Source organism: Rattus norvegicus, chromosome 5 (genome assembly GCF_021556685.1).
Source record: "Rattus norvegicus strain SHRSP/BbbUtx chromosome 5, alternate assembly SHRSP_T2T, whole genome shotgun sequence".
Lineage (NCBI taxonomy): Eukaryota > Metazoa > Chordata > Mammalia > Rodentia > Muridae > Rattus > Rattus norvegicus.
In genome coordinates, this window is record NC_141538.1 from 69,291,840 (window position 1) to 69,319,585 (window position 27,746).

At 39.4% G+C, this 27,746-nt stretch overlaps 1 protein-coding gene and 1 long non-coding RNA gene across 3 annotated transcripts in view; one reads left to right on the forward strand and one right to left on the reverse strand.

Moving 5' to 3' along the window:
* Positions 1 to 27,746, reverse strand: part of Grin3a (glutamate ionotropic receptor NMDA type subunit 3A) — a 199,242-nt gene that overhangs the window by 51,442 nt on the left and 120,054 nt on the right. For both annotated transcript variants that reach the window (NM_001198583.2, NM_138546.2), the window contains exons 4-5: positions 11,801 to 11,946; positions 7,044 to 7,159 (exon numbers count right to left, since the gene is read on the reverse strand). In NM_001198583.2, coding sequence (NP_001185512.1) covers positions 7,044 to 7,159; positions 11,801 to 11,946 — 262 coding nt within the window. The remainder of the gene's footprint in view (positions 1 to 7,043; positions 7,160 to 11,800; positions 11,947 to 27,746) is intronic.
* LOC134478968 (uncharacterized) lies at positions 9,251 to 27,369 on the forward strand. Its single transcript, XR_015620868.1, has 3 exons — positions 9,251 to 9,399; positions 12,961 to 13,750; positions 26,380 to 27,369. It is a non-coding gene; the product is annotated as an uncharacterized LOC134478968 (long non-coding RNA).

Sequence of the window (27,746 nt, forward strand, 5' to 3'; positions counted from 1 at the left end):
CATCCAGGATTTAAAAATGGAAATAGAAACAATAAAGAAATCACAAAGGGAGACAACCCTGGAGCTAGAAAACCTAGGAAAGAGATCAGGAGTCATAGATGCAAGCATCACCAACAGAATACAAGAGATAGAAGAGAGAATCTTAGGGGCAGAAGACACCATAGAAAACATCAACACAACCATCAAAGATAATGTAAAGGAAAAGACAAGGAGCCGTAGATACAAGCATCACCAACAGAATACAAGAGATAGAAGAGAGAATCTCAGGAGCAGAAGATTCCATAGAAAACATCGACACAACTGTCAAAGATAATGTAAAATGGAAAAAGCTCCTAACCTAAAACATCCAGGAAATCCGAGACACAATGAGAAGATCAAACCTAAGGATAATAGGTAGAGAAGAGAGTGAAGACTCCCAACTTAAAGGGCCAGTAAATATCTTCAACAAAGTTATAGAAGAAAACTTACCTAACCTAAAGAAAGAGATGCCTAAAATATACAAGAACAAATAGATTGGACCAGAAAAGAAATTCCTCATGTTACGTAATAGTCAAAACACCAAATGCACAAAACAAAGAAAGAATATTAAAAGCAGTAAGGGACAAAGGTAACATATAAAGGCAGACCTATCAGAATCACACCAGAGACTTCTCATCAGAGACTATGAAAGCCAGAAGATCCTGGGCAGATATCAAACAGACCCTAAGAGAACACAAATGCCAGCCCAGGCTTCTATATCCAGCAAAATTCTCAATTACCATAGATGGAGAAACCAAGATATTCCATGACAAAACCAAATTTATACATTATCTTTCTACAAATCTAGCTGTATAAAGGATAATAGATGGAAAATTCCAACACAAGGAGGGAAACTACACCCTAGAAAAAGCAAGAAAGTAATCTCCTTGCAAAGAAAAGAACATTGTCACACAAACATATTTCCACCTCTAACAACAGGAAGCAACACTCACTATTCCTTAATATCTCTCAACACCAATGGACTCAATTCCCCAATAAAAAGACATAGACTAACAGACTGACATAAACTAACAGACTGATTATGTAAAGAGGACCCAACATTTTACTGCATACAGGAAACACACCTCAGCGAGAAAGACAGACACTACCTCAGAGTAAAAGGCTGGAAAACAACTTTCCAAGCAAATGTTCTGAAGAAACAAGATGGAGTAGCCATTCTAATATCAAATAAAATTGACTTTCAACCAAAAGTCATCAAAAAAGATAAGGAAGGACACTTCATATTCATCAAAGGAAAAATCCACCAAGATGAACTCTCAATCCTAAATATCTATGCTCCAAATGCAAGGGGACCTACATTTATAAAAGAAACCTTACTAAAGCTTAAATCACACATTGCACTCACAAAATAGTAGGAGATTTCAACACCCCACTCTCATCAACAGACAGATCATGGAAACAGAAATTAAACAGAGACATAGAGAAACTAACAGAAGTTGTGAACAAAATAGACTTAATGGATATTTATAGAATATTTCATCCTAAAGCAAAAGGATGTACCTTCTTTTCAGCACCTCATGGTACCTTCTCCAAAGTTGACTATATAATTGGCCACAAAACAGGCCTCAACAGATACAGGAAGATAAAAATAATCGCATGCATCCTCTCAGATCACCACAGACTAAGGCTAGTCTTCAATAACAACAAAAATGAAAGAAAGCCGACATATACATGGAAGTTGAACAAGGCTCTACTCAATGATAACTTGGTCAAGGAAGAAATAAAGAAATAAATTAAAGACTTCTTAGAATTTAATGAAAATGAAGGCACAACATATCCAAACTTATGGGACACAATGAAAGCTGTGCTAATAGCAAAACTCATAGCCCTGAGTGCCTCCAAAAAGAAACAGGAGAGAAAATACATTTGCAGCTTGACAGCACATCTAAAAACTATAGTACAAAAATAAGCAAATACACCCAAGAGGAGTAGAAGTCAGGAAATAATCAAGCTCAGGGCTGAAATCAACCAAGTAGAAAGAAAAAGTCTACACAAAGAATCAACAAAATCAGGAGCTGTTTTTTTTTTTTTTAAAAATCAACAAGATATATAAACATTTGGCCACACTAACGAGAGGGCCCAGAGACAGTATCCAAATTAAGAAATCAGAAATGAAAAGGGAGACATAACAACAGAATCTGAGAAAATTCAAAAAAATCATCAGATCCTACTACAAAAGCCTATATACAACTAAACTGGAAAATCTGGATGAAATGGACAATTTTCTAGATAAATTCCAGGTACCGAAGTTAAATAAGGTTCAGATAAACCATTTAAACAACCCCATAACTCCTAAAGAAATAGAAGAAATTATTAAAAGTCTCCCAACCCAAAAGATCCCAGGACCAGATATGTTTAATACAGAATTCTATAAAACCTTCCATAGAAGACCTCATTCCAATACTGTCCAAACGATTCCACAAAATAGAAACAGGACTACTACCCAATTCCTTCTATTATGCCACAATTATGCTGACACCTAAATCACACAAAGACCCAACAGAGGAAGAGAACTTCAGACTAATTTCTCTCATGAATATTGATGCAAAAATACTCAATAAAATTCTCACAAACAGAACCCAAGAACACATCACAATGATCATTCATCATGATCAAGTAAGCTTCATCCCAGGGATGCAGAGATGGCAAAATATACAAAAAACCCATCAATGTAATCCACTATGTAAACAAACTCAAATTAAAAAAAACACATGATTATTTCATTAGATGCTGAGAAATCATTTGACAAAATTCAACACCCCTTCATGATCAAAGTCCTGGAAGATCATGAATTCAAGGCCCATATCTAAACACAGTAAAAGCAATATACAACAAATCAGTAGCCAACATTAAACTAAATGGAGAGAAACTTAAAGTAATCCCACTAAAATCAGGGATGAGACAAGGCTGCCCACTCTCTCCCTACTTATTCAATGTAGTACTTGAAGTCCTAGCCAGAGCAATCAGACAACATAAGGAGGTCAATGGGATACAAATTGGAAAGGAAGATGTCAAAATATCACTATTTGCAGAAGATATGGTGTTATACTTAAGTGACTCCAAGCATTCCACCAGAGAGCAGTCTGATAAACAACTTCAGCAAAGTGGTTGGGTATAAAATTAACTCAAATAAATCAGTAGCCTTCTTCTACTCAAAGGATAAATAGGCTGAAGAAGAAATTAGGGAAATGACACCCTTCACAATAGTCACAAATAACATAAAATACCTCAGTGTGACTCTAACCAAGCAAGTGAAAGTTCTGTTTGACAAGAATTTCAAGTCTCTGAAGAAAGAAATTGAAGAAGACCTCAGAAGATGGAAAGATCTCCCATGCTCATGGATTGGCAGGATTAATATAGTAAAAATTGCCGTTTAGCCAAAAGAAGTCTACAGATTCAATGAAATCCCAATCAAAATTCCAACTCTATTCTTCAAAGAATTTAGAAAGAGCAATTTGCAAATTCATTTGGAATAACAAAAAAGCCCAGGATACCGAAAACTATACTCAACAATAAAAGAACTTCCCAGGGAATCAATCCCTGTCCTCAAACAGTATGACAGAACAATTATGATAAAAACTATATGGTATTGGTACAGAGACAGGCAGGTAGATCAGTGGAATAGAATTGAATACCTAGAAATGAACCCACACACTTGGTCTTTGACAAAGGTGCTAAAACTATACAATGGAAAAAAGATAGCATTTTCAACAAATGGTGCTGGTTCAGCTGGAGGTCAGTATGTAGAAGAATGCAGATCGATCCATGCTTATCACCCTGTACAAAGCTTAAGTCCAAATGGATCAAGGAACTCCACATACAAGCAGATAAACTCAAACTAATAGAAGAAAAGTTGGGGAAGAACCTTGAACACATAAGCACTGGGGAAAATTTCTTGAACAAAACACCAATGGCTTATGCTCTAAGATCAAGAATCGACAAATGGGATCTCATAAAACTGCAAAGCTTCTGTAAGGCAAAGGACACTGTCACTAGGGCAAAACAGCAACCAACAGATTGGGGAAAGATCTTTATCAATCCTGTATCCGATAGAGCACTAATATCCAAAATTTACAAACAACTCAAGAAGTTAGACTCCAGAGAGTCAAATAACCCTATTAAAAATGGAGTACCGAGCTAAATAAAGAATTCTCAGCTGAGGAATATCGAATGACTGAGAAGCACCTAAAGAAATGTTCAACATCCTTAGTCATCAGGGAAATGCAAATCAAAACAACCCTGAGATTCCATCTCACACCAGTCAGAAGGGCTAAGATCAAAAACTCAGGTGGCAACAGATGCTGGTGAGGATGTAGAGAAAGAGGAACACTCCTCCATTGTTGGTGGGACTGCAAACTGGTACAACCACTCTGGAAATCAGTCTGGAGTTTCCTCAGAAAGTTAGACATTGAACTACCTGAGGACCCAGCTATACCTCTCCTGGGTATATACCCAAAAGATGCTCCAACATATAACAAAGACACGTGCTCCACTATGTTCATAGCAGCCTTATTTATAATAGCCAGAAGCTGGAAAGGACCCAGATGTCCTTCAACAGAGGAATGGATACAGAAAATGTGGTACATCTACACAATGGAATACTGCTCAGCTATCAAAAACAATGACTTCATGAAATTCATAGGTAACTGGATGGAACTAGAAAATGTCATCCTGAGTGAGGTAACCCAGTCACATGGTGTACACTCACTGATAAGTGGATGTTACCCCAAAAAGTCAAATTACCCAAGATAAAAATCCAGAGACCACATGAAACGTAAGAAGGGCGACCAAAATGTGGATGCTTCAGCCCTTCACATGGTATACACTCACTGATAAGTGGATGTTACCCCAAAAAGTCAAATTACCCAAGATAAAAATCCAGAGACCACATGAAACGTAAGAAGGGCGACCAAAATGTGGATGCTTCAGCCCTTCTTAAAAGGGGGAACAAAAGTATTTATAGGAAGGGATATGGAGACAAAGTTTGGGGCATAGACTGAAGGAAGGCCATTCACCACTTGCCCCACCTGGGTGTACAGCCCACCAAAACTAGATAATATTGATGAAGCCAAGAAGTGCATGCTGACAGGAACCTGATATAGCTGTCTCCTGAGAGGCTCAGCCATAGCATGACAAATACAGAGACGAATGCTAGCAGCAAACTATTGAACTGAGAATGGGGTCTCCACTGGAGGAGTTAGAGAAAGGATTGAAGGAGCTGAAGGGGTTTGCAACCCCATAAGAACAACAATATCAACCAACCAGAGCTTGGAGGGACTAAACCACTACCCAAAGTCTATACATGGACTGACCCATGGTTCCAGCTGCATATGTAGCAGAGGGTGACCTTGTTGGGCACCAATGGGAGGAGAAGCCCTTGGTCCTGCCAAGGCTGGACCCCCCAGTGCAGGGAAATGTAACAGTGGGTTTGAATGGGAGTAGTTGCAGAGGGGAACACCCTAATAGAAGAAGGGGAGGAGGATAGGATAGGGGACTTATGCACCAGAAACCGGGAAAGGGAATAACGCTTGAAATGTAAATAAAAAATATCCAAAAAAAAAAAAGAAAAGAAAAAGGAAAAAAGAAGTTTCATTCAAATAATAATAACGAGAAAAAAGAGTCTCAAAGAAATGACAGCAGATGCTTAATTCCTATTCACAAGAAAGCATGAAGAAAAAAATTACCTTGTATATTTAAGAGAGACAGAGACCAATTGCAGTTGCAAGATTGAAAGAATAGTCTTATACCCTAGCTAACATACGAGCATATACAACATACAACATGCACATTTTCTCAATTCAAAACTTGGTCACTCCATAAGGTTGTTTTAAACCAAAGTGTTCTGTGACACGTGTATATGGCTTTCTTGAATGCCAGGATGTGTTGTCAAGAAGAGGAAACTGGAGTTGGGAGGTATGGAATTTACTGGCTCAGTTTTTGTAGTCCACATGTCAGTTGTTGTTCAGAATGAGAGAAAATACTGACAAAACAATGCGTCTTTGGTCCTATAGTTTGATTGATGGATTGATCTAGTTAGAAGCAAAACTTATTGCCAGCGGGAAGAAGAGCAATCCTGAATCTCAAACAACATTGTTTGAAGACCCTGAAGGGTACTAAATCTCAGAATTTGGTGTTTTTCCATTTATTTCCAGACTGGAAGGTAACATTCCTTGTACAATATTAGGTGTGAATTTTAATTCTAACATTATTATGTAATTGTGTGGTGATGAAAATATGATATAGTACAAGTTCTTGGCCTTTTTGTGTATAAACTGAGTAGACTAGATTTCATCAACATTGGGATTCTTCGCACAGAATTGCATTATCACGGCAAGTAGAGATCTCTAGAAATAGGACTTTGCACCTCCATAGGATTGCTTCAAGACCAAACTCACAGGAGAATCTGGATAGGGCTCATCAAAAATTTAAAAGAGAAAGCTGTCTCCAGACACCTATGAGATTCATCATAAAGCAGGCAATTTAAGTCCAACATATGGCCGACTTTAGTGTATTCATATGACATATAGAGTCTTACCATATTTCTTGTTTTCTTAAATCAACTAGATTCACTATGGTATCTGACCTTTCAAAAACCCTCATTAAATAGAGGCTGAAACAGATCAATGGTACAGCAGTTGCCTACTACAAAAGCCCTACTACAAAGCTCAGACTTTGATCCTTACCACCACAGAAAACCAAACCCAACCAGACAAAACACAAGTGCAAATTCACATTAAATAGTCTTGGAATCCTTACGACAGTCACTCCCTGATACCGGAACATCTTTAGGAGACTATTATTTTTTACCCTAACGGTTTCACAAATAAAATTTTGTCGAGTTGGTGGAAAATAAATCTCCGAGGTCAACAAACTTAGTAGCTGAATGCTCATGAATTGAAAATGAAAACAAGAGAAGATGAATCGCTCTCTGCCTCTGGCACCTGTGACTTGCCAGCTTAGCGAACAGCGCATCTGGGCCAAAATGCATTAGGAATGACAGATACCTTCGATGGCAAATGGCTTTCCTACGGTCAGAAGCTTGCAGTCAGCATCTATTGACACTTCATAATCCAGAAGGGCTTTGTCCATGATGAAGGCGTCTAGTTTCTCTGGATCATTCCTATATTTAAAATCAAGGGAAGAAAAGAGAAAGTGGTTAAACGGGTGCATTACTAGGCAGGAAGCTGTAGCCTGACATTTGGTTTTGTTTAGGGGACAGGAACTTGGACACCAAGGACAGCACAAACTTGCCAGCTGCTGACTCTTGTTGGCGTTTTGTTGACATGGAGAGTAGATACCAGGGAAGTAGGCATTCTTTTTAGACTGCACAGTTTCTTTCCCGTGGGTTTATCTACCAACCTCATTCCTAACTGCAAAGTCTAACATCACAGCTGATGTAACTCTTCACTGAATAGGACGGTTCATAGGAAGGTGCACACAGAGAGGCTGATTTCTATTGTATTATCAAAGTAACTTGTGCTAAGTACTGCATTCAGTGTCCTACATACATTTAATTATTCATAAGGACTGTGAAACAAATAATGATGGAAACAAAGCTCAGAGAGTTGAAGTATTTTGATTTAGGCTACACATCTGGTTAATTGATGGAGACAAGTGTTCTTCTGAATTATGTTGATTCTTTCTGTCATGTTCACCATTTTGTTATTCAGAGATAATTTTTATTTAGGAATATGTACTAAGAAGATACTTAGAAAAGGTCCAATCTTCTTGGAGAAAAGGAATTCATGGTTCTTATATCCATGGTGTACCATTCAATAAATTGAAGACGAAGCTTATGTAATAGATCTTAGTGGTCTGCTTTAATAATCTATCTTCAGAGAATCCTGTTTCTTTCCAGTACATAGATAGTTCAGAATAATTTAAGTTAGGTCTACTAGGCTTGTATTTGTAAGTTGACAATGACATTAGGTTGCCATCAAAAGTTTTGGGTATCCTTCATGAGAGAAACCTCTGTGGTTTTGAACCTGGGTGTAGACATGGCCCAGTGGGAAGCTATGTTTAATCATAGGCTGAGTAACCCTTACAGGGATGACAGTATGAAAGGGAGCCAGCTAGAAGACTTCTTTGATTTTAGTCACCCCAAATTTCTTTTAGAGAAGTACAGAAGATAAATACTTAAGATTTTTCTCTTTTTATTAGAGTACATTAATTATAAAGAATAATGAGTTTCATTGTGAAATTCTTTCCTTCACCCCTTTCTCTCTCCCACTCTCCCTTCCCCCTAATCTCCCTCTCTTTTCCTTTCCTTTTTTCCTGCCTTCCCTTCCTTTCCACCCATCTCTTTCACAAAAAGTCTCACTGTATTTTCTAGGCAGACTTTGAACACTCATTTTCCTGTCTCCATCTCATTATTAGTAGAGTTCAGATATGAGCCACCATTCTTATTCATTTCAATACTTTCATGCATTCATTTAATAGTTTGACCATACTCCCTCTCTCTTGTGCTTGCCTGTTTTCTCTCCCCAGTCTACTTTTCTTCTCACACAGAATCTCTTTATTAATGACCAGATCCTCCCTCTCCCCCTCTCTCACATCCTTCCCACTGTTTTTACTCCCTATCTCATATTCCCCCTTAAATGATTCCTATTTTTTAACAAATATTTTTCCACAATTAGAATTTTCTAAGCAGCATTGCAAGACAACGCCTCTTAATTTAGTGTAGCCTCATTCCACTTGTAAAAACTAGAGTGAGGCTATGGAGACCCAGCTCAGAGAAGTAATGTACTCTCAGAGGAGAATATGGTTAGGGCCATGAACAATTTGAAAGATAAGGATACTCATAGACACAGGTAAGATTCACCACCAGGCAAGAAATTACTAACCATGTCTGGGTCACACATAGACACATAATAAATGGTTCTCTCTTTGGCATCAGTTGCTACTAAATTGTTTTCCCATTCTTCCAGGAAGTGAGTCACATAATGCAGAATGCATCTATGTTTCCAGGAATATCGTACTTAAGTTACAATAACTTAATTCTGATATGTTTAACATCAACTAAAATGAAAATGCTTCACAGATCCCAAACAAGAGAAAGTTCCTAAAAGGGCCGAGGAGCATGAATTATTGCCTAGGGGTTGTTGATGAGACACCTTAATGGAATCTGGGTAATAAAATCAAACTCTAGTGAAGATGCATTCTTAATCAAAATTCTATTGCCACAGCAACAGAAGTACCTTGAAAGGGCTACATAGCAACAGGCCAATACTCTACAAATGTCTATGGTAACAATGCAGAAAAATTGAAGTTCATGTTTGTTTTTTTTGAAACCTAATTCCTGACTCCTTGCTTCACTGATATCACTGTATAAGTTCTCATGGTTTTGGACTGCACAGTGAGGTGAGTTGGTCTTGATTGGTTTCAAGGCCATACAAAGGCAGTGAGCTCAAAGACTTCTATGGGACCTGAGTCACTAGGGAAGTAGTAGTTCTAGGTTAGTTGCTCCTCCAGTTTACCTGTTGAAGAAACACATTCTTACAGAACATTTACTTAAGACTATTTATTACCTACTACAAAATTAGTCATGTACTAACATAATAAAATAAATGAGCATCCTATATAGATGACCATGAGTGTTGTAGGTCAGAGCTGTAGAATTCTGAGGGTGTGGGATAGCAGGAGAACTTTAGCTGTTTAGGGTGTTGCCTAAGAGCATACACAGTGACTAGGTCAAAAATGGTGACAGGCCCAGAATAAAATGAGGAGACACTGGTGACAATCTATGCCATTATTCCTGTTCTATGTCAATTAATAAGTCACCCTGGAAGTTTGTAAAATGGCAGTGAGTTTGGGATGGTTTCAAGATTCTGTCCTCCTGTTTTGCTCCCACACACCAACAGCAAAGTGGGTGCTGCTGGACTATGGGTTATCCTGGAATCATCAAATTCTACTCTCTTCCATTATGGTTTCTCAACTACCATGGAGGTAGAATCTTAGTTTTTGTATAGACTCTGCTACCTGTTAGCTACATCACTTTAGGAATAGCCTACTTTTATGATGCTGGGCATCAGATGACGTAGAGCCATTGGGAGAAATGAAAGCAAGGTTGCTTCTGGGGACTCAGGAAAGTGTCACCTCATCTTGCCATGCTGCTGCCCTGCTTGTCAAGCACTGCCATCTAGCTTGTTGTCTGCCTGGCATCCCATCCTCATTCTCACAGCTGTGCAATTGCCTGGGGAGAGAAATGAAGAGAGAGTAGGAGGCAATGGAGCTCTAAAGTGGGTCATGGGGGGATCTAATGTTTTGATGTTTTTGCCAACTTGAGTGTCGTTTCATAGTATTTAAACTTCATAAATAATTTTGTGAAAACTATGAGCACACAGCTTCCTGCCTCTCTGAGCTCTAGTTAAAAACCCATGAAATGGTTGAAGGGGATATTTCTAGATCTCTCAAGGAACATGAAGCCCTTATGTCCTATGAAATTCTTTCTTCCTTTCCTTTTTGAAAAAAATGAGTTGAGGTGGCTTACTGTTCACTGAGAAAATTCTGAAAGGTTAAGATGTACAAACTGTCTTCATGAGGTTAAACTAAGGCAGGGCTTAGCAGGTTGGATACAAACTCTTGTTCTGATGCCATCAGGTAGGAGAGAGGAGGACAGATCCTCCTCTTGCAGACATTTAAAGCCATTCATTCTCTTCTCTCAGGCAGACCAGACCAGCAGACCCATCACTGCACTGCTTGGCATTTGATTCCACTGAATTTCAAGCTCTGATAATCTGTCATGGCAACATGATTGTCTTTGATTGCCTCTCATAAATTCTGATGAGAGGGATGCAGGCACAGGAGTCACTGCCTTCTATCATATTTCTTTCCTTCAGGAAATCTCTGAGATAAATTTCTATTTCCTTGTGGCAAAATGAGGCATTCTACAGGATTAGGGATTCACTTTGAAGGGAAAGGTTGCTTTAGGACACGTTATCCGTTGGCCACATTTCCTCTCTGTTGAATCATCTCAGCATTGTTTTTGAAGCCAACATTTTCATCCTTTTCCATCTACTCCACTAATGGTCCTACTGGCTCTTTTACCACAGGCATTTCAACCTGTATAGACTCTGTAGGTAACTAGCTATCTAGGTCATTTAATTTTATGTACACCATTCTATATTGTCTTTCGGATCTAACACCATGTGAGTTATTTCTTTATGTTTATGTGTTTACATGTCCTACCCTCTTTATCTCCCTCTCTTTCCCTTTCCCCCTTCCCCCTGCCTTCTGTCTGTCTGTGTCTGTGTGTCTGTGTGTCTGTGTGTCTGTGTGTCTGTGTGTCTGTCTGTCTGTCTGTCTGTCTGTCTGTCTGTCTCTCTCTCTCTCTCTCTGTGTGTGTGTGTGTGTGTGTGTGTGTGTGTGTGTGTGTAGGCTAGAAGAAGTTGATATCTGCTGTCTTCCTCAGTCATGCTCTACCTTTTTTTTAGAGACAAAGTCTCTCACTGAATCTGAAGTTCATTGAGTTGGTTAGACTGGCTGGCCAGCAAGACCCAGGGATTTCTTGCCTCTACTAGCACAGCACTGAAAGTGTGTGCGTGTGTATGCTCATTGAATCTTACCCAGATGCCAGGGATCCAAACCAGCATCTCATGCTTGCCCAAGCATTTTACTGACTAAGCTACTTGCACAGACCCTGCATGTGTTATTTGTAAGCATAACACTAAGAACTTTTGTCCATCGGATTGTAAAAAGAGGCAAAGTCTAAACCTATTTCTCTTTTATGGGAACTTTTAGGATCCAAGAGGTTGACACTCACTTCAGATACTGCACTCCATCAGGGGTGGCTGGCACGTTGTACCTTCTCATGTACTCATGCATCTCTGGGAAGCTCTGGCGCACATAGTCTTCAGCACTGCTTTCCCGGACAGTTCCAAAGCGGAAGCCTTGAGAAGGATGATGAAGCTACCAGGGAGAAAAAGAAAGGGCTCTAAAATCCAGCACTTGTTTAAAATCTTTGAATTCCCCTGTTTAAAATCTTTGATTTCCCCATTAGGATTCACAATTCAATAATTGAGCATATTTCAAATACCTGAAGGCTCTAACATTCACTCAAAATGCAGGTATATGCTAGATCGTATTCGTGTGTATATCAGTGGTGGTTCTAGCCTCAGAAGGAAAGAGATGGGAATGACAAACTGAATTCAGAAAACAGGTATTTTGCTTCATATTGAGAACCCAGTGAATGTTTTTCTATTTTTCCAAGAATGTCTCTACACTTACATACTTGTTTTGTTGTTGTTTGTTTTTGACTTTTCTGGTGTGTACTTTTTGTTTTTGCTAAGGGGGTGTGGTGGGGAGACACACAGTCCATGATGTGCATGTGGAGGTCAGTGGACAAAATGTAGGAATCACATATCTGCTTCCCCTATGTGGGTGGGTCTTGGAAATTGAACTCAGTTCATCATGGTTGGTGGCAAACACCTTTACTTGAGTCATCTTGTTGGCTCCCTAGTAGAATTCTCTAAGCACTGTCCATATTAACAAGTGGAATCAAAATTAAGTTGAGAAATGTATATTAAAATATATCTTTGTGATTATAAACCTCAGTGAGTAGAAATGCACAAAGACAAAGTTAATAGGCCAAGGAATCTAAAGTATGCATTCTGCCAAATGACTGCTGCACTGAAGCTCCGTGAAGGGAAGTAACCAGTATAAAATCACTCAGAGAGAACAGACCGGGGTGGGTCAGAACCCGAGTCTGTCTGATTTCAAGGCCAGTGTTCTTATTTGCCACATTTTCCTGCCCTTCAGCTCCCCTGAACATCTGCATGAAACGTTCATTGGAAGCAACTCAATAGTCTCCCTCTCCTCTCCTCTCTCTCTGTGTGTGTTCATGTACATGTATGTGTATGCACGTGTGTGTATATGTGTGTAAGTGACTTCCTTAATCACTCTCCATCTTTGTTTTTAATCCAGCGTCTCTCATTGTTCCTGTAGCTCACTATGAAGTAGTTTGGATGTCCCAAGCCCTTCAGATGCTCCTGCCTTTGCACCACAGACCGGGATTACTGATGCACGGCACCCTTCCTGATTTTTGCTCGGAAGATCTAAATCCAGGACCTTATGGTTATGAAACAACACTATCTCAGCTCCTCGGCAGCCTTTTCTTAATATTCTCCTGAGTGTGCAACCCCAGGCCAATCATCACACTAGCAGTTGCTGCCCTCCAGCTTGAGCAAAGGCTTATCAGCTTTTTCCCTGTGCAACACCTGCTCATCTCTTGAGACCTGGATCAAGATTCTCCGTGTGAAGTCTTTGGTCTTATCTCCTTTCACTCTCCTATGCAGAGTGATAAGAAGAAAAATAACAATGATCTACAAGTTTACCTGTGCAAAACTAATGTCTTACACATACAAAACACTTGGCCCAGGTATCTGCTTGAGCTGTGTTCTCATGCTGATGCATTTTCTCCATTGACCCTCCCAGGAATTTGAATTTGGCATTTATATTATCTTCCTTTCACAAAAAAAGAAATTGAAGGGCAGAAAGTTTGTCATTTGCCCAAAGTCACAGAGTCTGTAAGTGCTGCTCTTGGGGTCTGACCCCAGAGAGTCTGGTGAAAGCATTCAGCTTGTGATCACGGTGGAAAGCCATTTTTCATTCATGTCTTATGATTCCCTAGCTCAAGTCAGTACAGAATTTACTACTTGTGTAGCATGTGGTGAGCCAAGGGCTTTCAGCATCTGTAATAACATCCCATGACAAGGTAAATGTTATTTCCTTTGTTTTTCAGACTGAGATGAAGATAATGTACACATTTTCATTATTGGTAACTGACAAGATTTCTCTTGTTGGCTTGCAGATCTGATTTAATTCATCTATGTATCAGTTATGTATCACAGCACTGGTGCCTGCAAAGCCTCTGTAGCTGTTACGTTAGTTCATTTGATCTCTAGTTTGTCTTCTTCCACCGACCTCTTCACACTTCTACTTTCCCTTCAGTCTGCAGTCTGTAACTTACCGTTTAGTCTATAATCTCCTTTCATAGTCCACAGCACTATTCATTACCCTAAGGGACCCACAGACTCTCCTTTCATATGTGTCATACATAGCACACACTCCCGTTGTGGTCTAAAGTTAATGATATAATTATTTGATTGACATCTAGACTATCCACCTTTCCTCACCACTGGAAACTATGTAGATCAGACTCGTGCTTATTTCAATTAATCTTTGCCTTCTGTAATGGTTTCCCTCACATAGTTTCTCAATAAAAAGGTCTCGTGGTTGGCCAGTAGGGTGAACGAGCAGACAAAATGCATGCTGCTCAAGTTGGATTCCTGAGTCTAGTTCCTGGAAGCCATCTAAAGGTAGAAGAAACAATTCAGCTTCCAAAATATGTCTTCTTGCATGTACATGTACGAACACACACACACAGTGGCACACAGGTGCCCACATACACATACATCACACACAAGTACACATGTAGTCATAAATAAAACCCAAAATCTCCACATTAGTAAAGAAAACATTTTTAAGTGTACAGATTATTAATTGTAACTATTCTTTGAACTTAGAGGGAGGTGAGGGCTCTATTCTCCTACTCTGTAAAATGGTGCCCACAGTCAGCTTACTACTCAGGCTTTCCAAGTGAGTCCTGTCTTTAATGTGAAAGAGTCACAGGACCATTAACTACTAGACTTTCGCCTTATATATGAAGTAGGAATCTTAGTCAGTCCATGTATAGGGAATCCATGTATAGTAGAACCAAAAGTGAGATAACTACTTTTAACTACTAGACTTTCGCCTTATATATGAAGAGAGTCATTTCTGGGCATGCGTTTCACCACACTTTACTGCAGTAATCTCTTCATGGGTCATGGACTGACTGTAGGCAACTCTGCCTTTCTGGGCCTCTGTTTCTCTCTTGATTGCTTCAGAACATCATTTGTGCCAAGGAATTATGAGCTATGAGTCAGCAACCCAGGCTGGCCTTTGGTGTTTTTCCTTTCCCTGCTAGATACTGCAGTTTCTCCCTAGCATTATTTTGGCTTCATGTGAATATGAGAAAGCAGTAGTTTTGAGGTTTTGAGAATGGAAAATACTTCAAGTATTAATAACCAACCAGGCTCCAGGATAGAAAGCATTGTATTACCCAGACTAATGTAGGTGTGTTTCATAAACACATATACTTCTTCAGTCCAAGTAGTCATGATTTGTCCCCTTCCAACTCATTCATGGTCTTCATAGAACTCATATCTGGTCACACTTCTCTCTCCCTTAATGCTCATCAGTGGTTCCTCAGAAAGAGTAAGGCCCAGTGCCTATGTGGCCACCAACATTGTGCATAGGTTTGATCCTGTCTTACTTCCAGACTCTTCTTCAAGATGCATCAGTAGTTTCCCCAATTTATTTTTCTTTAATTTTTCTTTTTGACTAAAAAAACTATCTACTTCTTGCTGTATCAGAGTTTCTGCATATAGTCTTCACTGCCCTGGAAGACCTCTCCTTATTTTCATGTCCTTTTTGTCTAGATAACTCCTGCATGTCACATCCTCAAGGAAACCTCCTTTGACCCTTCGAGTAGATCAGGCTACTTGTAAACTCCCACCCCATTTTACCTAAAGTTTCAAGCAGTGCTGATAATAATTGAAACTATTTGTTACAACTGTTGGATACATATACATGTCCATGAGACCAGGACCCACGCCTTTCCTATTCATGTGGCATGAGTCTTCAACATATGTTTACTGCTATTACTGTCATCATTGTCATCATTGTCACCATCATGTAAAGACCCACTGCTTGGTATAGAGGGAATGTTTGGAATGTCTGGGGATAGACAAAACATCACGATCATAAAATCCTCTCAGACTTAATGCATTACAAATATCATACTTTTTTTTAAACATATGCTCCTTTATAAACCTGTTCTCTTTAATCATTACCTTCATGCTTTCGAAACAAGGTATTCTATTCTTCTGTGTGATATTCTAATGGAAAATTACAGTTTCTCAGTGGTTGCAGAATAGTAGAACCAAAAATGAGATCTAAGAAGTGATTGATGTATCCCAGTGGATCAGCATAGTCCTCCTGTGTATAATTCACACAGACAGGAGAATGAGAAAGCTTGAGTCATCAGGGAGAATGTAAAGGTTTGCAAAGAGCTACCCAGAATTCCAGGTATCACCAGGAAGGCCCAGAGAGCAAACCATTTCTTTTAAGTTTTCACTCAATACTCTTATCAGCTCGCCCAATTCTGTTTACATCATACCAACCTCTTCAGGCTTTGGGGAAATAACCTAAGGTTCAACTATCTATTTGTGTGGGAGTTGTTCAGCGTTAATGGAATACTGAACTCTACCTGTAGCACACAGAGAACAACCAGACAGTTCTCAGAACAGAGAGAAATGTCTCAAAACAAATGCAAGTACACTCAGGAAATAGCTTCAATGTCCAAGGTGGGTACAATGCTTCAGATTTAATGCAAAGTGAAGTGTTCTCTAGAGTTCACATTTGCTCCTTCCTGAGGTCAGTACTTAAGATTATAAAAGTAGCACTGGACTTGGTACAGTGCCTTTCAACCTGAGTAGAGAAGACCACTTTTTAATTTTCCCAAATGAGCAATGTATACTATATATTTCTAGTTCTTCCCATGTGACATTGTTTTATATGCATAAACCCTATGGATTCTACCATATTGAATTGTCTCAGGGTTCAGGGAAGGTTTTGTATGATCTGTTCTTCTTGTCCACTAATGTATAAATTCATTTTAGAAAATGAGTATGATCTATTCTTCCTATCCACTACTGGATAGATTCATTTTAGAAATTGTACCAACGGTGGTTTCTTAACAATGAAGACTTTTACTCAATTTATTAGGCTTCAGCTAGAACCTGTGCTTTTTCATTAACAACTTCATAGACAGACTGGGAGGAGCAAAACTTTAGTTCCAACATCACCACTAAATGTGCTGAATCTGCTTGAATGTCTCCAGTGACAAGGAGGCCATGCTGAGTCATCAAATGTTCTACGTATTAAGTGCTACTTTGTGTCCTTGTCCAGTCAGTTATTCCATTTATATATAAAGTGATAGAGCTAAAACAGTATGATATTTATTATATATAAGTACATATAAATGTAACAAGATTACTATTTTCATTACTCATTATTGCATCTGAGTGACTGAGATGCAGGCAAAGTTAACACAGTATCTAAGACTCGCACGAGGGGATAAGGTGGGATTTGCCTACAACTTCACTTGGAGCTGTGACTTGATCTTATGTAGGCTGTGGCTTTCACATCTTTGGCAATTTGGCTTTTCACACCTGTGGTACTCCTTGGCATGTCATTATATTTAATTTGTGAGTGTTAGCCTAGGTTTTTCTCACAATTTGTGTTTTTGTAGCAGGTCCAGGAATAGACTACAGGTCAACAAACTATGGCCCAGGGACCACACATCTGGTCTATCGCCTGTTTTCTTAAATCATCCAATTAAAACATTTTATTGGACCACAGCAGATACATGTCTGTATTTATAGATGTGCATCACTGGTCAAGTTTTGTGTAAAGTTAGACCCATAATTATTTGTGCTACAATTTTAAAGTCACTTTTAAAAATTTTTAAATTTTTTTTCATCTTTATTAACTTGGGTACTTCTTATTTACATTTCAATTGTAATTCCCTTTCCCGGTTTCCAGGCCAACATTCCCTTAGCCCCGTCCCCTTCCCTTCTCTATGGTTGTTCCCCTCCCCATCCTCCCCCCATTACTGCCCTCCCCCCAATAATCACATTCACTGGGGGTTCAGTCTTGGCAGGGCCAAGGGCTTCCCCGTCCACTGGTGCTCTTACTAGGCTATTCATTGCTACCTATGGGGTTGGAGCCCAGGGTCAGTCCATGTATAATCTTAAAGTCACTTTTTAGAGTAGTTTTAACACATTTCAGATAAAGGATGGTTGTCTTCTAAACAGGGCACAGTTGATACTTACACAGTTGATACATAAACACACCAAGATTGTCACAGACAAACAAGGATGAATATTCACCTCAGCTCCTATTATACATGCTTTAAATTAGGATATAGAAAAGTAAAACAAAGCTTATTGTTTCTGAGCCCTTTCTAGAATTCTCTTAAGACAAGTGAAATAATTTCTCATTCTCCAATTCTCTTTTGCATATTACTTGTATTTTCTTCACAAAAGGAGCTTTCTCCATCTAGAGGTAATCAGTTAGTCTCTCTCACTTCACTGTCACTCCAAAACCCCCATGTTGGATCAGCTAAGTTCTAGTCAACAATGTTCCCTGGCGTGGGATCATATTTATTTTATATGAGTGTCAGCCTAGGTTCTTTTGACAATTTGAGATATTGCATCAGGTATAAATAGACTACAGGTCAGCAAGCTATGGCCCAGGGGCCACATCTGGTCTACTACCTATTTTCATAAATCATCCAATAAGAACATTTTATTGAATCACAGCCAAGCCCATTCGTTTACAGGCAATCTATTGCTGCTTTTGCATTCTGACATTAGAGCCGAAAAGGTGTTAAATAGACCATCCAATCATAAAGTCCGAGATATTTACTATCTGCCTCTCTGGATAGAGCAATATGAAGTCTGATTAGCTCTTCTACACTCATATTTCCAATTTTCTTCTGGTCTGCTCCCAAATCGCAGTGGCCACTTAGGAAGAACCACAGTTGCAGGATAGTGAGCAGAGGTAGGCGTGACAAACCCGTTCAGGTTTCCATGCACTGTTGGTGTTTGTAGGTTTTTGTGCGATGGGGTCATAATCTCATTATGGGTATTGATATTCCAGGTCTAGATGCCCATAACTATGACTAGCAATGTTACAATTACAATTAAAGTTGAAGCAACAGCACAAGACAATCTGAACCCTATTGCATAGGCAGGTGCCTTGGGGACAGCCGTCACAGGTCTGAGTTTATGGGATGGGGCCAGACACACCTACTCACATGTACTCATTGCTCATTTGGCCTTTCTTCCAATGTCTCTCTATTCCTTACCCTTTTGGCTGTATGTATTCTGTCTCATTAGGGCTGGGATTATTTCTTTCTTTTGCCATTTTTAACAATGATGATAGCTAATGCTTATTGCATATCTCATCTCAGCAGTCAAGATTTTAAAGCCATTACCTTGTTTAGCCCCTTTAACACATGCAGTGACACATCCAGTCATTACTGCCGTTATAAAGAGGGAGAATCTGAAGCAATGCATGATTAAGCAGCTTGCTCAAGGCCACACAACCAGAAACCATCAGATCAAGGAAATGAACCTAGGAGCCCGAGAACTTACACTATCAATCTCTGGTTCCTTTATCTCTGGCACATACTGTTGCTAGTATATTATTTCCTATTTTTTTCTAGGACACAGATTCTTTTAGGGAGATCTCTTTGAGAAGCTATAGATAAGGCACACACTCCACAAATCTGATGATCAATTTTACCCAAATGACTAGCGGCAGCTTACAACAATAGGACAACGTACGGATACCCTCTGGGTCTTTAAGTAAGATGTTTATCACAGATATGGGAGCAACATTTGGAGTGTGCTGCTTACAAAAGGCAACCATATATATTATTCATTCATGAGACACTAGTAACATTATGGTTCCAGCTTTTTGCTCATGAAAGCTAGATGGATTGTCTAAGTTCCCTAAGACATTCATCCTGGGCCCTGTGAGGTTCAAAGACATGTATTCAACATCTAGCAATCTTGGCAGGAAGTGTAGAACTGAAAACATCTCTCTTCTTCCTTACAAACAAATTTTTACCTTTCCTGAATTACAAGCCTGCACACATTTCTACTGCTTTACTGGTCGCCTTAGCATTGGGTTATCTTTCTATTCTACTTGCATTGTATACAGGTGAAAGCCAGAAATGAATTAAAGGGGAGATATTAAAGTTAAGTGACTATAATTATATGATGTCCAGGCTAATAGGAAGACGAGTTGCTGGCATGTTAGAGATCATCTAATCCATTCACTTATTTTTATTGATGGCAACGCTGTGTGTCTTTTATTTATTTAGCACTCTGCATGTGTCAAGCCGTCTGATAATGCCTCAATGTGGATTAGGTAATTTAAAGCACATGGCAGCAACAATAAATCAAAATTCCTGTTATCATCACAACTTTCTCATGACAGACATAGTTTAAACAACACCCACCCCCATCGAAAAGCAAGTCATTTAGTCTAGGCTTTGTACTTCACCTGATTCCAGATGCTCTGTGTCTACAGGTACTGCATTATTTCTTCATCTAAGCACACTTAGGCCCATAATGAGAAAAGTGAATGACTGCCTTCATGATATACAAATAATGCAGAAGGGAGTAGGAAAAAAAAACTCAACTCTATTCCCAATATTATCTGCCACCTTCTCATGTTAATATGGCTGATAAAATAATCGTTCCTTATAATATCCTCACCTACTGTTTATGAGAGTATAAATTTCTGGTCTTTTTTCCATCCTCTAAGGAATAATTTCCTGATTTAAAATTCCTGTACAACATCTACAGAATACCACGGTGGGACCCATTTACTGAGCCTCTGGAAGTCTTCGTGTCTTTCTGTTTCATTAATAGCAACACGAAAGTGAGGCCCATTGTCATGGTCTCCGAGTTACATATCTGTCTTTAGACACCACCGAGAGAAGCCTGAGTGCTGTAGGGTTTCTGCAGAGCAGTCATTGCGATTCTGCTACAGCACTTCTGGGCATTTCTTTGTTTCCTGCTTTTCTTTCATGCAAGTCATTCGGCTTTGCTCCTTCGCTGTTCCTGGCTCTAATGCCTTCTTTTTCTGTTCATCTGACACAGCCTATCCTTTTCAATCCAATGAGCCTCTTCCAATTGTCTTATTGAAAAAAATCTCCCCTAAATCCCACTTAAAACTGACATATAGACCAATGGAACAGAATAAAGAGCCCAGAAATAAATTCATGGATTACAGCCAACCAGATCTCAACAAAGGTTCCAGGAGCACCAATAGGGAAAAGGACAATCTTTTCAAAAAACAGTGTCTGGATGACTGGGTAAATGCATGCAGAAGACTGAGATTAGATTACTATCATATTGCATACAAAATTATCTCTAAATGCACGAAATACTTAAATATGATGCTTTATACTATGAAACAACTACAAGAAAATACAGAGGGACTACCATTTAACACTCACTCAGTTACTGACATTTTGTGGGATATTTTTTAATTCTTTATTTTACATATATGAATGTTTGCCTTATGTCTGTGCATGACATGTGTGTAGGACTTGCAGAGGCCAGCGGTGGGTCTATAACTCCCTAGGACTGGAGTCATAGATGGTGGTGAGTCACCATGTGGATGTTGGAAATCGCATGTAAGTCCTGTGGAAGAGCAGCCAGTGCTCTTAACTACTGAGTCATCTCTCCAGTCCTAGTGATTTTTAAAAATATGACCCATAATGTACAGGCAACCACAAAAATATGTAATCATAGGGTTATTGTGCAATGCTTGTCATTTATGTGGTTCATGGATGTCATAGCTGGTAAGACTGTTGGTTGCTTCTCTCCTCTGGAAGCTTGTATGCACCTTCTTGTCCTATGAAACTGAGTCAACAAAGTTGGGGCATTCAACTCAGTTCCAGCTCAGAGGTCTCTGGGCCCATTTCTGAAGTGTTAGTCCTTTCTACCTCTAAGAAGTAACAGCTCTCTAACTGGACTTAGGACCTGTTCAACAGGAGATTTACCATGCTTGGTACTAGAAACCTAGCCAATTTCTAAGTACTAATGAAGTCATGGTTAGTGAAGGATAATATACAGTCACTAAGTTATTAACCCAGCACAAACTCTAACAACAATTTACAAATATTTGTCTTTATACCCACAGGTAAGTGCAGTCTTTGTCCTTCATCAAGGAAACTTCTCTTTGCCACAGACAGAGACCACTACAAAAAAACCATAGTCAATCGAACTGCTGAACCCAGTCCCAGTGGCTACATCTACAAAAATCACCTGCACCTAAAACTCAGGCAATACCATGGAAGAGAAGGGAGGGGTTGTAAGAACCAGAGGATCAGGTCTTTACTGTTAGATCATATCTCCCAATAGTACCAGAGGCTCCATCATAAAGTCGTATCAACATGGCTGCCCAAATGTGAGTGAGGTGAACAGGGGCAACACCAACAAATGTGTCAGACTGGGGGCAGGGGAAGCCCATAGGTTTGTATCTACATAAAGATACAGGCAACTGAGTAAAGCTGAGGGCACGGGCAAGGGGAGGGGCAAGGAGAGGGGCAGGGGGGGGGGAACGGGAGCAGTGGCTCGCCCCAGGGAAGTACACACCAATTGGTTGTCTAGTGCTAAATAGTCAGTCCTGAAAACATACATACAAGTAACTTTATATGGACTCAGCAGGTTATATTTGGGAATATACAAATACGTAAATAAATATATACATGCAGTAACAATTGATGAATAAAGAGGCTGTGAATTTAAAGGAGAAAAAGGCCGGTCATATAGGGAGATTTTGAGGGAGGGAAACAAGAGATTAAACATTGTTATTAAATTACAAACTCAAAAATCAACAAAAACAGTAATTTTAAAAAAGTACAGGTAAAAGCAAACAAAACAAACTTGGGATTACATTACACTAAATACCGGGAGTGAAAAACTGTCAGTAGGAGGAGATGAGTTTCAGGATGGGAGGGAATATTTGTAACTATACATTTCATAAATTTTATAAAACATAGGAGGAACTAGCAATCAGAAAATCAATATTGTTAAAATGATCAAAAGGACTGGAATAGACGTTAATCAAAGAGTCTAACAAATGGCCAAAAGGCACAGGGAACATGTTTAATATCAGTAATGATTAGGGAAATGTAAGTCAAAGTCACAATGAGATATGACTTCTCCCTAATTATCATGGCTGTTATCTCAAAGGCAAAGATCATATACTGGGGTGAATGGAGTAAAGAGAGCGCTTTTACACTTTTGCAGAATATAAATTAATGCTTAATATGGAATGCAGTATGGGGGTGCCTCAAAAATGAAAAACAAAGCTATCATATAGTCAGACAATTCCACTGTCAAGTATATATCCAAAGAAAATGAAACCAGCATCTGCTATCTATGTGCCATGGATAGATAAATGGATAAGAAAGTGCACATGTACACACATGCAGCCCACACATTAAGGAATGCTATTCAGCCACAAAAGTGAAATCTTTGCTCTTTGTAACCACACAGAAATCTATTGAATGTTATGTTAAATGGAATAAGGCATCCACAGAAAGTCAAATCCCTTATTATCTCACACACATTTGAAATTTAAAACAGTTAACCTCGAAGAAAACAGAGTAGAGTGCGGTTATCAAAGATGGGAAAGTTTGGGATCTGGATTGGATAGCTATTGACTAAAAATTCATTGTTGGGTAAGAGGAATAAAACAAGAGATTGATTTTTGATGCTAGCTGATGATGATATATTCTTTAAAATGTTAAGAGAAGGAAATTTTAAATGTGGTTACCATGAAAGCATTTGTGAGGTAATACATGTGTCAACTGGCTAGATCCATCCATTCTATAACATATATGCACTTCAAAACCTCATACAACACACAATAAATACATATAATTTTATGCATTAAGAACAAAAAGTCAGGGCTGGAGAGATGGCTTAGCGGTTGAGAGCACTGACTGCTCTTCTGGAGGTACTGAGTTCAATTCCCAGCAACCACATGGTGGCTCAGAAAATCTGTGATGGGATCTGATGCCCTCTTCTGGTGTGCCTGAGGACAGCTACAGGGTACTCATGTAGATAAAATAAACAAATCTTTAAAAAACAAACAAACATGCAAACAAACAAACAAAACCCCAAAAAGTCTGGAAAATTATCTCCTTTCCTGTTGGATAATCATGTTGGATAAATGAACTAAACTCATTTGTCCCTTCCATGTAAGGCAAATTATTTCACTAATATTTTCAGGTTTTTATTTCTTCCTCCCTTTCCTTTCCATTCCCTTCCTTCCTTCCTTTCTTTTTTCTTTCCTCCCTCCCTTTCTCCTTTCCTTTTTCTTTTTTTCACTTCCAGCTGGCTCAGAATCCACTATTAAATCAGGTTGGCTTCAAACTTAGGAAGTCAGCTTCCCTCTGCCTTCCAAATGTTGGGATTAAAGGTGTGTGTCTTTGTGCCCAGCATAATTTTTTTTTAAATACAGCATACTGGGGTTGGGGATTTAGCTCAGTGGTAGAGCGCTTGCCTAGCAAGCGCAAGGCCCTGGGTTCGGTCCCCAGCCCCGAAAAATAGAAAAGAAAAAAAAATACAGCATACTAATAATTCACATGATGGTGCTGCTGCTGCTGCTGGTGTCTCTCATTGTGTGTTAGACTGTTTAAATGCTTGATGGATTTCATGTAAATTGCAACAATCCTGTTAAGACGGTGCCATATTCCCACCTTTCCTTCTCCCACTTTTCAACGAAGTATTTCATTTCCATGTGGACCATACTGTCTTTGGACTCCTAGACTTATGCTAGTGTCTTGTCTCAACATTTCCAGTAGTTGGAAACATGTAATCTCCATGACTGCCTTCATACCTTTGCTGCAGATAAGAGTATGAGGCTACTGCGAATTAACTTGTTTGCATGTTTGGAGCCAATAAATGACAGAGCTAGGCAGCTCCATGTGTGTCTCCTGTCGATGTTCTGCATTGCTATCATTGCAGTTCAAAACTTGTTGGCTTTTCCAGCTATTCCCTTTATTGCAGTAAGTAAGACCCTGCTCCATTGTTTGCAACGTGGCTAATTGAAAAAGTCCAGCCAATGAACATGTAGTCAAGGGCCTTTTGAGGAACTTAATATGCCTCCTAACAGCCCACTAATACTAGTAGATACCAATTATTGTGTTGATTATGTGCCTCAGCCCTTTACATTTATCTTCTCTGTTAGGTCCAAAACGAACTCCCCACACTCCAAAAGGCAGAAATGAGATGAACCTGGGCTATAGGAGGGTTTGTAGTCCGATAAAAGTCAGCATTCCTCAGGAACTTGTGAAATCCGTTCCCTTCTGCCCAATAACTTACTTGCTTTATTGAAGATAAAAGTGACACATGGCTCTCTACTGACATACATTGATGGTTGCATATCAAAACACATGCTGGGCTCCAGGTTCCGTCAGTAACACAAATATCTATTATATATCTCAAAGCCTCCATGCCAGTCTCCTGGTCCTTCCCTCCCCCAGCTCTCTCCTTTATCACCCTACTATTCTCACTGTACTTTCTTTTTTCTAGCCCTGATATTTTCTCTCCTCTCACAGATAGCCCTGCTGGCCACGTTCAGTCTACTTCTTTCTCTTCTCTGAAATCTTCCAGGTGCCTCTGAAAAGTCTCTCTCTGTCTGACTCTGTCTGTCTTTCTGTCTCTCTGTATCTGTCTCTGTCTCTGTCTCTGAACATTCTTCTTAAAAATAGCATACAGTGATTGATTATGCCTGCAGTTTCTTTACTGCATACCCCTAATACAATTTCACTTCAGCCTTGCTACACCCCAATGCACTTGAGTTCACTGACGACCGGAATGAAATTCAGAGACATGAAATAGCCTTCCTAGACTCTTTGGCCCACACACTCAGCAGCAGTATATACATATGTAGCTGATTCTAAGCCCCAACTGTCATGTAAGATGATGTCATGCTTGGGATTTTCAAAGATACTTATGATCATAATGCAATCACTATAGTGCCATAATCTTTTAAAATCTGTGAATCTAAGGTAAGTGAAAGCCTGGGGCTTTGCACCAGGTAAAGTGGTTCCAGAGACAAGGATGTGAGCTCCCAATGGGTCTGGGAGATTTCTTTAAGTTTCAGGTGCCAGGATAACCCTAGCTTTTTTGTTTATATAATTGGCTGGCAGTACAGCCAGATTTCAAGGTGAATAATGACTCGTGGACTGTGGCACTCAAACCTCTCCCTTGAGTCATTGCCCATCACAAGCAGTGTACTGTAGCCTGTGGCCTGAGCAGGCAATGAGGTTCTTGTTGAACCCAGAGTCAGCAATTCTGGGCTGATTAAATGCAAATGAATGAAAACAGCTATAAATTAACCTCCCTCCCCCAATGATGTAAGCCCTTTGGCACAAGTCTACCCACATCCTTATGTTTTTATTTCATTACATAACTCAGAAGAATTAAATATCAAAACATGTCCAATTTGGCCTTCATTCAAGGTGGGCTGGATGCAAAATAATTAACAGAAGGTTGGCAAATCCCTCAGCAGAGACCTTAGGAAGTCAGTCTTAGAGCAAGGCTGCTTCAGCAGAGCATCAGTCAGACAGAAAGACAAAGTGCTGGGCAATGACTAGAAAAGATGAATTTGCTCATGCTTTTTTTTTCTCTCTCCTAGGGTAGCCCCCAGCACAAGAGACTGAATCTCATTATTTCATTTCCCGAGGCTGGAGTCTGCCTATGGAGTTTGCAGTGGAGCCACTGTGATGGAGGGGCTCTCAGAGATTCAGAAGAGAAGGCCTCCTTTCTTCCCTTCCTCTCCAGGGCAGCCTGCCAGTCAGGGTCTTCCCAGTTGTGTCCGTGGAGGCCACATTGAAATTAGTAACTGGGCTAGCATTTGCTTATCTTTTTTATTCAGCACATTTGCCCCAGTTAGATGAATCACAAGAGCAGTACAAGTAGCACTTTGCTTTGTGAGCCAAGCATCAGAGGGCAGCAGTCAGTTGGGTTAGAAAGGCGCTGGCTTTCTCCTGCTTCTGCAAATTGGAGTAAATGCTCATGTGTAATAAAAATTGCCGTAATTCATTAAGTTTGCAGTTGAGGAAAAAAACGAGGAGTAAGCAATTTGGTTAAGGTTGGATAGTGAAGGGAGCCATGTCACATGCACACATAACATTTACACTTGCATGCAACCTCTCAGCAATAAACTGAGAACATGAACTGACAGGATAGGTGAAATCTAGAAGAGTAGGTGAGCTGTGAGATCTCTCTCCCTGACCAGGTAGGAATAGAGATAGTGGGTAAGTGTCACTACAATATGGTCATAGCGTAGAGAAAGAAAAAGTGGGACGTTGACTCAGAGTCTTGATGTGATTTGATTTACATAATTATCCGAGTTAAACATATTTTATTAATTTAGAAATGTGATTGTGGGGTTGAAGATTCAGTTCAGTGGTAGGGTTAGCTTCTGGGTGCACATGAGGTCCTGGATTCACTCCTAGCTACAAAAACAAAAATAAAAAACTCATTCTTAGTGGTAACTATTCAATCACTTGAAAATCATTGCCTATTGTGTGGGCATTCATTAAGAGTAACAATATTTCCCAGTAAAATTTATTTTGGAACCCAGAAACATCTTTTGAAAGCTAAATTAGTTTTGAGAAAGATGAAAAAACAAACAAACAAAAAACAAAAAAACTAGAGGTATCACCTACCCAATTTAAAAACATTCTACAGAGCTACAATAATCAAAGCAGGATGGCACTGCCATTAAAAACACACTTGTAGACCAATGGGACAGAAAAGAGTATTTATAAATAAACCCACACACATACTATTGACTAGTTTTTGAGGAAGATGCCAATAATACATAATAAGAAAGGAAAAACCTCTTCAACAGTGAACTGGCATTCATATGCAGCAATGGAATTTGATCATTATATTATGCACAAAATCTGACTAAAATGGATTATGGACTTAAATGAAAGCCTGAAATGATAATCATTCGTAGAAGAAAACACAGGGGAAAAGCTTCTTGACATTAAT